The sequence below is a fragment of the Macrobrachium rosenbergii genome, chromosome 25 (genome assembly GCF_040412425.1).
Source record: "Macrobrachium rosenbergii isolate ZJJX-2024 chromosome 25, ASM4041242v1, whole genome shotgun sequence".
NCBI lineage: Eukaryota > Metazoa > Arthropoda > Malacostraca > Decapoda > Palaemonidae > Macrobrachium > Macrobrachium rosenbergii.
In genome coordinates this window covers 47536910-47547940 of record NC_089765.1, presented here as the reverse complement: position 1 = coordinate 47547940, position 11031 = coordinate 47536910, and the positions used below count along the sequence as shown (strand labels likewise).

The 11031-nt window shown below is 36.1% G+C and overlaps 2 protein-coding genes across 2 annotated transcripts; both read left to right on the top strand.

Annotated features, from left to right (window-relative positions):
- The first annotated feature begins 2227 nt into the window (after positions 1 to 2227).
- On the top strand, positions 2228 to 7405 carry LOC136852244 (uncharacterized). Its single transcript, XM_067126695.1, has 5 exons — positions 2228 to 2900; positions 3093 to 3212; positions 3620 to 3708; positions 3865 to 4747; positions 4917 to 7405. The coding sequence occupies exons 1-5, from the start codon at positions 2228 to 2230 to the stop codon at positions 7403 to 7405; spliced, it is 4254 nt and encodes a 1417-aa protein (XP_066982796.1).
- Positions 7406 to 7583: 178 nt separating this feature from the next.
- LOC136852243 (uncharacterized) lies at positions 7584 to 8051 on the top strand. Its single transcript, XM_067126693.1, has one exon. It carries the CDS (start codon positions 7584 to 7586, stop codon positions 8049 to 8051), a length of 468 nt encoding a protein of 155 aa, XP_066982794.1.
- Positions 8052 to 11031: the final 2980 nt, after the last annotated feature.

Below are 11031 nucleotides of genomic sequence, written 5' to 3'. Positions count from 1 at the left end.
AATGTATGAAATCCATGTGATGAGGGTTCAGTTACATACCTCCTAGGGTGCTAGCCACAAACTACCATCGACACTAAACAGGGCATTAAATTCTACCGTGATTGTGCTTTGGATATGAGATATTCACACCTGCCTATTCACACCTGCCTCTCCACATAGAATAAAGCCCCTACAATGTTATGCATAATACAGGACCCCCGGTAGCCACAGGAGCGTTCCGATTTTCTCTAGTTGAAAGTAGACCTGTGTTTGTCCACCAACTATCGTGACTCAAGATGGAATCACGATAGTGCATTTATAAAGACCAGTAAGCAGTCATTTATCCTTTATTTTGTAAGGGAAATATGAGCATTATGCAGTGCGAGATGCGTAGAAAATTGTTTAAGTTGTATTGAATTGTTTGTAATAATATAATATTTCTTTGTGTCGAGTGTTTTTTGAAGAGTAAAATACACTCAATGGTTGTTTGACTCTAAGCAATCGTTAACGAGTTGTTAAGGATTGTCGTTAGCGAATGCGGGTCGCGCATGCGTGGACCGTCAGTCATAACTGACTGATTTGAGTCGGTATCGGACAGTACCGGCTCAGTTGTTTAACAATGATGGTCATTGTTACCCTACGGTATCTCGTAATGTAGGGGAGGAGGAATTAACACAGCTTCGAGAGGAGTTCTTACCATCATGTGCTACAGCTAAGTTTACGATTTTTATAAGTGTTTTGTTGAGGTGATAATATTGAAGGGCATGCATGCACGATAGATATTGTTACTGGCAGGCATTTGTAAAATGAATAGGATTATTCTTCGGGTGACCGGATAGGAAACTTTACAATAAATATTTTAAGGTTAGTAATAAATATAAATAATCTATTCCTGGTCAAACAATGATTTTATACGATCACAGGATATGGTAAATTAAATTGTATACATGAACACAACGCAAATTCTCGATTTATTGAATGAAAGGAACAGAAAGAATCCTTGAAAATCTGTTAATGAACCTGGTAATATGCGAACCAAATTAGGGTAAATTTAGGTTTTCATATTGATTGAATATTCTATATGTTTACTATTTTGGATTCTTTTGAGTAAATATAAAAATGGTGCCGTGACCAGGATTTTGTGAATGATGATTGATAATTGATAACTGATTGATAACGCATATTTTTAACTTTGATATTGGTGTTTATACGTGAATGTGTTTTATAGATGTTTTTACCAATATTGAGTTTCATGAGAAAGTGTTCGTTTCGTCGGGTTTGTTATGACTAGGTTGTTATTGGCAATTTAGAAAAACGTTGACACCGTATATTTATTTATTATTTTTTTTTTTTTTTTGACGTGAATCATATGAGGAAAATTGGTGAGTAAGAGATCATCATTCCCTTTTGTAGTTTACACTCTATTTGATTGTTAATTGTATTATTTAAAATTTTGATAATATTTAATGATAATCTGTTATAATTGAGTGATTAATGAACTTATTCTGAAAAATTTCATTTTGAGATTTCGTTTGTAATTTATCGATCGTAGTAGGAAATCACGAGTATGAATTTTAAATTGGTAATCTCGTTCTCTTTAGATTCATAAAAGTTTAACTATAGTTTGACTATTTACGACGACGAAAAGTTGAAATTTGTATTTGAAAAAAAAAATTAACTTTCTTTTAAGTGATTGAAAATTTTATATGCGTCATACATTTTGAATTGATCAGTGTTAATCGTTGCCACTAATTGAAAACATTTAAGTATGAAAATTATTTTCCACTAGTTGTGATTTTTATTGAAAAATAATTTAAAGTGGAAATAATAATTTTGGAAAGTTGTTGAGTTTCGGTAATTCGTTAATAGTTGAAAGTGAAGTTAATAAATTGGTTCTTTCCTATGGTGAAATTTTCGAGTTGTGTGTTAGTAAGTTTGCACCGACATTGATAATATCGTTGTCGCACACGGCGGCCATTTTGTCAATGATCGGGCATCCATTTATGGGTTAAGCTAGTCTCGGCATTAATTAAGAATAACGTTGTCGCACAGGCGGCCATCTTGTTAATGACCGAGCAGCTAAGTTGAAGTTTGTTTAAAACGAAAACTCTATGGGAAGGAATTTAATATAGTTGTGCTGTTGAAAATAATGTACATAATGCACTAAGTAATTATTAGGTATTTCCTTCCAACACCCTTGCTTGGTCTATTTTTCTCCTTTAGTGAACAGTTTAGTGAATTATTAACAATGTCGGACATAGAAACATCAGACGTAGAAATGTCTGACATAGAAATGTCAGATAATGAAAATGAAAAAACAGAAAAACGCATAGTGCTGATCCTAGGACATTCTCAGGTAAGGAAAATGGAAAGTGCCTTTGATGAAATAAATGAAGAAGAGGAAACCCTTTATTTTATGACACACTCAATAGGTGGTGCTACTTGTTATGATATCACATCTGAAGAAGTAAAGGGGTGTGAAGCAGAGGCAGTTGTGCTTTTTGTAGGAAGTAATGATATAGATAGTGAAGATGCTGAATCAACAAATATTAGAAATAATATCATAGAACTTGCAAATGATATCTCCAATGTGGATGGAGTGAAGATAGTCTATATCGTTACTGTGGAACCCCGTACAAGCCTGAGATATGTAATATATAACGAATATCGAAAAAGTCGAAATAGGTTGAACCAAAGGCTACGTAAGTCAACCGGTTATTTTATCATTAATAATGGTCTCACTGAAAAGGATCTAGGCGATGATGGAGTTCATTTAACTCAAGAAGCCTCTGAAACACTAGCGGGAAGAATATATGAAAGAGTCAGCAGTGATGCTGATTCAGGAGAATGGTACAGCACAAGTGGACCAAGTGGCGTGGGGATAAGGGACTACGCTTCTAGCATTGCATTAGTTATAAGTTGTATATAATTATTGTGATAAGTTTTGAAGAAGTGAATTTCTCTTGAAGTGTGTTAATTAATTGCATTTAATGGGGTGGTTATATATTAAATTGAAAATTGTTGAAATTGTTGAAAATACTTAAATTGTATATTTTGCATAAACCGTTGTTTGTTGAAATTGCTGAAAATTTGAAAATTTTTATTGGTTTTAGCTGGTTTGATCATTATCATTGGAAAAATGACGGACAGAGAAGCTTTGGTGAGGTCACGAGGTGGTCACAAGGGTGTAATCACCCAATGGATAAATAAGATAGACTCTGCTATTGCTGCAGGTAATGTCAATACATTGTCTTCAATTAAAGATTTATTTATAAAACAAATGAAGACTGTGCAAGACCTGAATGAAAAGATATTGCTTTAACCACTGAAGAAGATCGAATGGATGAGGTGGAAGAGCAAGCAGAGTATGAAGTAGTAATTGGGGAACATTGGTATAAGTTGATCAATGCCATCACAGCGATATCAGGAAGCGGTTTTCCTGGAAATCCTCCGACCACACCTAAAACTAATGTTAGATTGCCGAAATTGGATCTCCCACATTATACTGATGTGTTGGAGTGGAATTCCTTCTGGGAATTGTACAATGTGTCGGTACACCAGCGAGGGGACATGGAGCCAATTCAGAAATTTTCATATCTGCAAAGTTTACTCACAGAAGATGCTCTAAAATTGATTTCAGGATTTAAGTTGGAAGCTGCGAATTATTCACAAGCTATATCTCTTCTCCAAGCCACTTATGGGGAAAGGGATGAGATCAAGCGAGTTCTGGTAAGAAGATTACTAGAAATGGAGTCTCCATCTGCTAATTCAGAATCATTGCAAACATTCAGAGCAAATTTTGAATGCTCGATAAGATCATTGGAGAGTGAAAACCTGGAGTTGAATTAGCTTTACACTATTTTGCTTTATGGTAAGTTGCCTAAGAGTGTTAGTGAAACTGTAAAACGCAGATGTGGAGATGACTGGCTAGTATTTGACACATTTAAGAAATATCTAGAAGAAGAAATTCACAATCTAAGATCTTTCGTCTCAGTGGATGTAAATAAACCTGGAACTCTATCAACAATATCTACATTCACAGTGAATCAATCACAATCTGTTAGACCTAAGAGTAAAGGAAATGTGAATAAATTTAGTTCTCAACAAGCAAGAAAATGTGCGTTGTGTGAAGGCGAACACTGGTGGACACAGTGTAAAACTTATGCCAGTAGGGATAAGAGACTGAGTCGTCTCGGTTTTTTACGATTGTGTTTTGTGTGTGCGTCGAATAAACACTTTAGTGTAGATTGTGAAAAGCAAAGTTGTGGAAACGGATGTAGATTAAAACATCATCGTGTGTTGTGTGATAAACAACAAACCAGCGAACCAAGTAAACCAGCAAGTAAATCAACAATTAAATCCGCAAATAAACCAACAAGTAAACCTAATAATAATGGTGTGCAAGTTGGAACACTTTCCGTAAGTGATCAGGGTCAGAAATCCAAGCAGAGGTCCATTCTACCAACAGCCACAATTGTGTTCAAGGGTAAAGGAAGACACTTGGTACGCCTTCGTGGATTATTGGACACTTGTGCGGAACGAACCTTTATCAGAAGGTCAGCACTTAAGGACGTACAGTATAGATCTAAAGGCACGGAGAAAATTGTCTTAAGGGGTTATTTGACAAGCAAACCTGTGAACGAGTATGAGACGGTGAGTGTTTCCATATCTTATAAGGGTAGATTGATTATTATGGATTGTATTGTGGTAGATGAGTTACCAGAGTATACTAAGAAATTCAACGTTAAACGAAATTTGAAAACGTTGTGTAAAACCAAAATTTGTCCAGCGGACAGATTTCGATCTGCCTGTGGACAAGCAAGCACCCATTGATATGTTGGTAGGCGTTGATAATGTCTATAACATTTTACACCCCGGATTCAGAAAAGCTGGGAAATTGATATTGTTACCTACCATATTTGGATATGTTGTGACAGGGTCCTGTAATGCTCCTCCAGTGCAGGAAACCCAGGTAACTGTGTTAAAGCTAGCAACTAACGAGGAAGTAATCGAAGCTACTCATAAATTTGATAATGATGTAAAGAATGATTTGGATATTTTGTGGAATTTAGATAAAGTAGGTATTGACTGCAATGAATTACAAGAACATGATCGAAAGGTTCTAGAAGACTTTGAAAATACCATTGTATATTCTGAAATGGAGAAGCAATATGTTGTGGCCTTACCATGGAAGTCTAACAAGCCAAGGCTTCCATCCAATTTTGGCATGGCGTTGGGCCGGGTTAAACAACAATGTGCAAAATTTCAGAAAGATGAAGCCTACCTGAACCACTATCAAAAAATCCTGAAGGATCAGGAGGATAGGGGGTTCATTGAAAGGGTAGATAAAAACAATACGGTTGAAAAATGTCATTATCTAGCACATCGTAGTGTACAGAAAGATAGTGTCACCACTCCAATCAGAATAGTTTTCGACTGTTCCTGGAGACAAGGTAAAAATGGATTGAGCCTTAACGACTGTCTGTGGACTGGACCACATATTACGACAGATTTGCTCAAATTCTTATTGCAGTTCAGGACTAACAACTACGCTTGTATTAGTAATATAGAAAAAGCATTTCTTATGGTGCAATTGAGAGAAGACCGCAATTACACACGGTTTTTATGGTTGCAAGACCCAACGGATCCAAATAGCGAGTTAATCATATATAGGTTTAGGGTGGTGGTGGTGTTTGGTGCTACGTGTTCTCCGTTTCTGTTGAATGCCACTATTAAATCACATCTGGCAGCTGTTAGAAAAGATACGAGCTGTACTGAGATGGTGGATATGATGAAGAGGGGATTATACCTGGACAACCTTCAATTTACGTCCAACAGTGAAGATGAATTGATAAACTTATTTTTTGGCGCAAACAAAATATTTGCACAGGCGCACTTGTATTTAAAGGAATGGACTAGTAATAGTGATCTTTTGAATACTGTCGCGGATGCCTATCGCATAAAATCAAAAGAGAAACAAACCTATAAAGTCTTACGCCTAAATTGCAACATCTCTAGTGATGAACTAACAATAACACCTAATCATCTTAAGACCGGTCAAACAAAACGTGAAATTCTAAGTGCAATTGCCCAAATTTATGATCCTTTAGGAGTGCTTATCCCTATTACGATACGAGCTAGAATATTCTTGCAGGATTTGTGGAAACAGCAGTTGAAATGGGATGATCTACTTTCAGTTCCTTTATTAAAACAGTGGAATGAGTTATCCAAAGACTTAGAGAAAAGTCTCAGTATTTCCTTCTCCAGAAGCACTAATCTGGAGAAAGCGGATTATCTCCACATTTTCTGTGATGCTAGCATAACAGCTTATGGTTGTGTGGCCTATCGAGCAAGTGGTAAAACTTCGTCTCTGATTATGGCAAAGGGTAGAGTAGCACCCATTAAAGAGTTGACTGTACCTAAATTAGAATTAATGGCTTTGTTGTTAGGTGCAAGATTGTGTGAATTTATAGTTGAAACTTTTGAAGAAAATAAATTTGAGAAAATAATAGTTTGGTCTGATAGTAAAGTTGCCCTGGGATGGTTAGTGACAAAGAATAATTTGCCAGTATTTGTGAAAAATAGAGTATTGGAAATTAACTCTATAACTGCGGGGATCGTCTTTTCTTACGTCCCATCTTCAGAAAACCCTAGTGACTGGATTACTAGAGGAAAAAAGACAGAAGAAGTAAGAAATAACTCCTTTTGGTGGGAGGGACCTCCCTGGTTAAAATCAGAAAACCACACCTATCCTATTGACAGGACATGGATGAAAGAAGCACAAACACAGGATGAAGTTATTCAGGTCCATCTTGTAGGGAACAGTGAAAAAACCCATCTGCTGACCTGGGAAAGATTTAGTAGAGTGGATAAATTTTGTAAAACTATAGCTTGGATAATGCGATTTATTCACAATTGCAAATCAACTGGCCGTAGGAAAATTGGAATTTTAACGCTGGAAGAACTTCAACAAGCTAAAAATAAAATGATTATCCTCTTACAAAAGGAATACTTTCCGGAAGAATACAAAGCTTTGGAAAAGGGGGATAAAGTTTCAAAATTGACCTTATTAGTACAATTGAATCTCTTCTTGGAAGAAGGTATTATAAGATGCAGAGGAAGATTGGAACATGTCGCACAGGCGGCGGAAATAAAATTCCCAATCTTGCTGCCGAAAAGTTGTTTTCTCACAAGATTGATAGTAAGGGAGCATCACTGTTTACAAGCTCACATGGGAGTAAATGCAACCGTGGCAAGTGTGAGACAGGAATACTGGGTCCCACAGCTTCGCCAATTATCCAAAAGTGTAATACATCATTGTATAATCTGCAAGAAAACACAAGGGAGACCCTACCGTGTGAACATTGCTCCACCATTGCCAGAATTTCGGGTGCAGAGAAAACAACCCTTTAGCGTTACAGGGTAGATTATACAGGAGCGTTGTTAACCAAGGAGAAACATCAAAATCCTGAAAAAGCCTATATTGTGTTGTTTACTTGTCCAGTTACTAGAGGAATCCATATCGAATTAGTAAAAGATCTGTCCTGCGATTCGTTTCTTATGGTGTTCCGAAAGTTTTGTAGCCGTCGGGGATTTCTTCTTTAATGCTAAGTGACAATGCTACTACCTTTGTATCGGCTTCAGATTATTTGAAAAACATGGCAGAAAGTTCCTTAGTGCAAGAACACCTGAATGCTATCGAATGTAAATGGAAGTTCATACCAGCCAGAGCACCTTGGTTTGGAGCTATATGGGAAAGATTGATTGGTCTTTTGAAAACATGTCTGAAGAAGGTAATAGGTCAGGCCTTTCTCAGCTTTAGTGAACTTTCCTGTGTTGTGACTGAACTTGAAGCAATTATTAATGCCTTAAGTTATACTCCGGGAGATCTAGACCAGTTGGATATTCTGACGCCCAATCATTTGATTTTAGGACGTAGATTGAGATCTTTCCCTAGGGAAGTCATAGATTGGAAAGATGAAACTAAGGACCCTCTGTATGGAGAAAATAAGGATGTTGGAAAGCGATTTTTGTGCATCACAAAAAAATGTGATGACCTGTGGAAAAGGTAGGAGAGAGAATATTTAACTTCTCTCCGAGAAACTCATCGAGTGGGAATCAGACACGAATTTTGGCCCAAAATGGGAGATGTTGTGTTGATACACGATGAAGGACCAAGAAGTCGTTGGAAGCTCGGTCAAATTGTCAAATTACACGTGGGACCGGATGATGTCTTGCGCGTGGTTACTTTAAAAACCCCACAAGGTCAGGTAATGAGACAAGTTGTCAAGCTATATCCTTTGGAATTATGGCAAGAGACTGATGTTGTCATATCTGAGAAAACTGATAACAAGAGCACCCGACCAATCAGGAAAACGGCACAGGCGGCTACTGAGGCCAGAAGAACCCTTATTCAAGCGGGTGAATTATAACTGTAAATATTGTTTCTGTTTGCTGGGAGTGTATCGTGACTCAAGATGGAATCACGATAGTGCATTTATAAAGACCAATAAGCAGTCATTTATCTTTTATTTTGTAAGGGAAATATTATGAACATTATGCAGTGCGAGATGCGTAGAAAATTATATAAGTTGTATTGAATTGTTTGTAATAATATAATATTTCTTTGTGTCGAGTGTTTTTTGAAGAGTAAAATACACTCAATGGTTGTTTGACTCTAAGCAATCGTTAACGAGTTGTTAAGGATTGTCGTTAGCGAATGCGGGTCGCGCATGCGTGGACCGTCAGTCATAACTGACTGATTTGAGTCGGTATCGGACAGTACCGGCTCAGTTGTTTAACAATGATGGTCATTGTTACCCTACGGTATCTCGTAATGTAGGGGAGAAGGAATTAACACAGCTTCGAGAGGAGTTCTTACCATCATGTGCTACAGCTAAGTTTACGATTTTTATAAGTGTTTTGTTGAGGTGATAATATTGAAGGGCATGCATGCACGATAGATATTGTTACTGGCAGGCATTTGTAAAATGAATAGGATTATTCTTCGGGTTACCGGATAGGAAATTTTACAATAAATATTTTAAGGTTAGTAATAAATATAAATAATCTATTCCTGGTCAAACAATGATTTTATACGATCACTGGATATGGTAAATTAAATTGTATACATGAACACAACGCAAATTCTCGATTTATTGAATGAAAGGATCAGAAAAGAATCCTTGAAAATCTGTTAATGAACCTGGTAATATGCGAACCAAATTAGGGTAAATTTAGGTTTTCATATTGATTGAATATTCTATATGTTTACTATTTTGGATTCTTTTGAGTAAATATACCAACATACTTTATACAGAAGATAAGAAGGCTCCTGTGGCTACTGGATTCCTGTATTATGAACAGCATTTTAGATGTTTTATTCTATCTGGAGAGGCAGATGTGTGAATACCTCGCATCCAGACCACAATTTGGATAGAATTAGCACTTGTCGGCACCCCTAAAGGTAGAAGCCAGAACCCTCATCAGGTCCATGGATTGCATATACACTGGCCTTAAGATCAACTAAAGTTCCATGTGAGCTTACTATCAAATGTCAACCCAAGGAATCTTGCTTCTATAATACAAGAATCCTTTGCCCATTCTTATATAAATCTGGATGGACAACCCTCATTTGATTAAATTAAGCACAGTTTTGTTGCAGATAACACATTTCTGCCTTTTTCACCATTATATAGATATTCAGGCCTAGTTGAAATTGCTGATAATTCTAAGGAAGAGCTCCATGCAGATATTGTTTGTTAATTAATTTTTTTTACTGAACAGTATTGAAAAGGATGTATATGATGCAGTACAGGTGAGATAACTTGAGAAATTTACTTAATGTGAGAAATTTACCATCTTTTTGAATACGTAAAAACATAAAAAAGGTGGTAAATTTCTCACATTATTTAACACGTTAACCGCCATACAGCAATTCACCAATTTTCTCCTGCCGCCATGACGTCAGAGCTGTATCCTTCCCAGTACAGTATATTGTTGGCAGTGATTTAAAACACACACTACTTAATTGTCTAGTCGAGCAGAAGGGTAAGAGAGTGTAAAAACCATGAGACACATATGGTTCATAAGGCAACGTGTATACATATTCGTTTCCCTATCGCCAAGTGAGCCAAAGATGCACCAAAGATGAATTGGCCACTGGTGGTTCAGTTGGCGATGCTTGTTATATGTTGCTCATTTGTCATATACTTTGTACACCGGTGGTACACTATAACAGTCAATTCTAATTGTTAACTATTTTACAAAGCTACATATATGTATATGTATGTATGTATATATATATATATATATATATATATATATATATATATATATATATATATATATATATATATATATATATATATATATATATATATATATTAGAGAGAGAGAGAGAGAGAAACATATCAACTAAACATTTTGGTGAATTACATAATAACTTTACAAATAAATAAAAACTAAGTGAAACCTAATATTTATGTTATTTTATTTGCTTGGTTTCGACTGTATTTATAATCACTATTTTACATAGTCACTGCTTCTTACTGAATAGAATTTCATATATCTATACACTGCATGATACACACACACACACACACACACACACACACATATATATATATGTATATAATATATAATCTTATTTTAGGAACAGAGTGGATGCCAATTGCTTTTTATGGGCATGCATAATCACAATCAGAAGATGATGACGATGATTACAGCTTTGACACGAATTCAAAATCCTCCCTGAGTGACTCTGATTATAACTTCGAGGACAAAGAAACTAACAGCTACAGTGAATCAGATGATGATGATACAGAGGATGACAACATTTTGCCACCAGTGGCTATTGTATCAGATGTCCAACAACAATCATTTGAATCAAATGGAAACACTGTATGGCAAGATACTGTTGTTCTCCCTAGAAACTTTGCATGTACAGCTAAGGAAGAGGAACATTACACTGTGCCATCCACCTCAGATGGAGAAATTCTTCCAATTGATGTTTACAAGCTATTTGTTACTGGTGAGATTATTGATTTGATA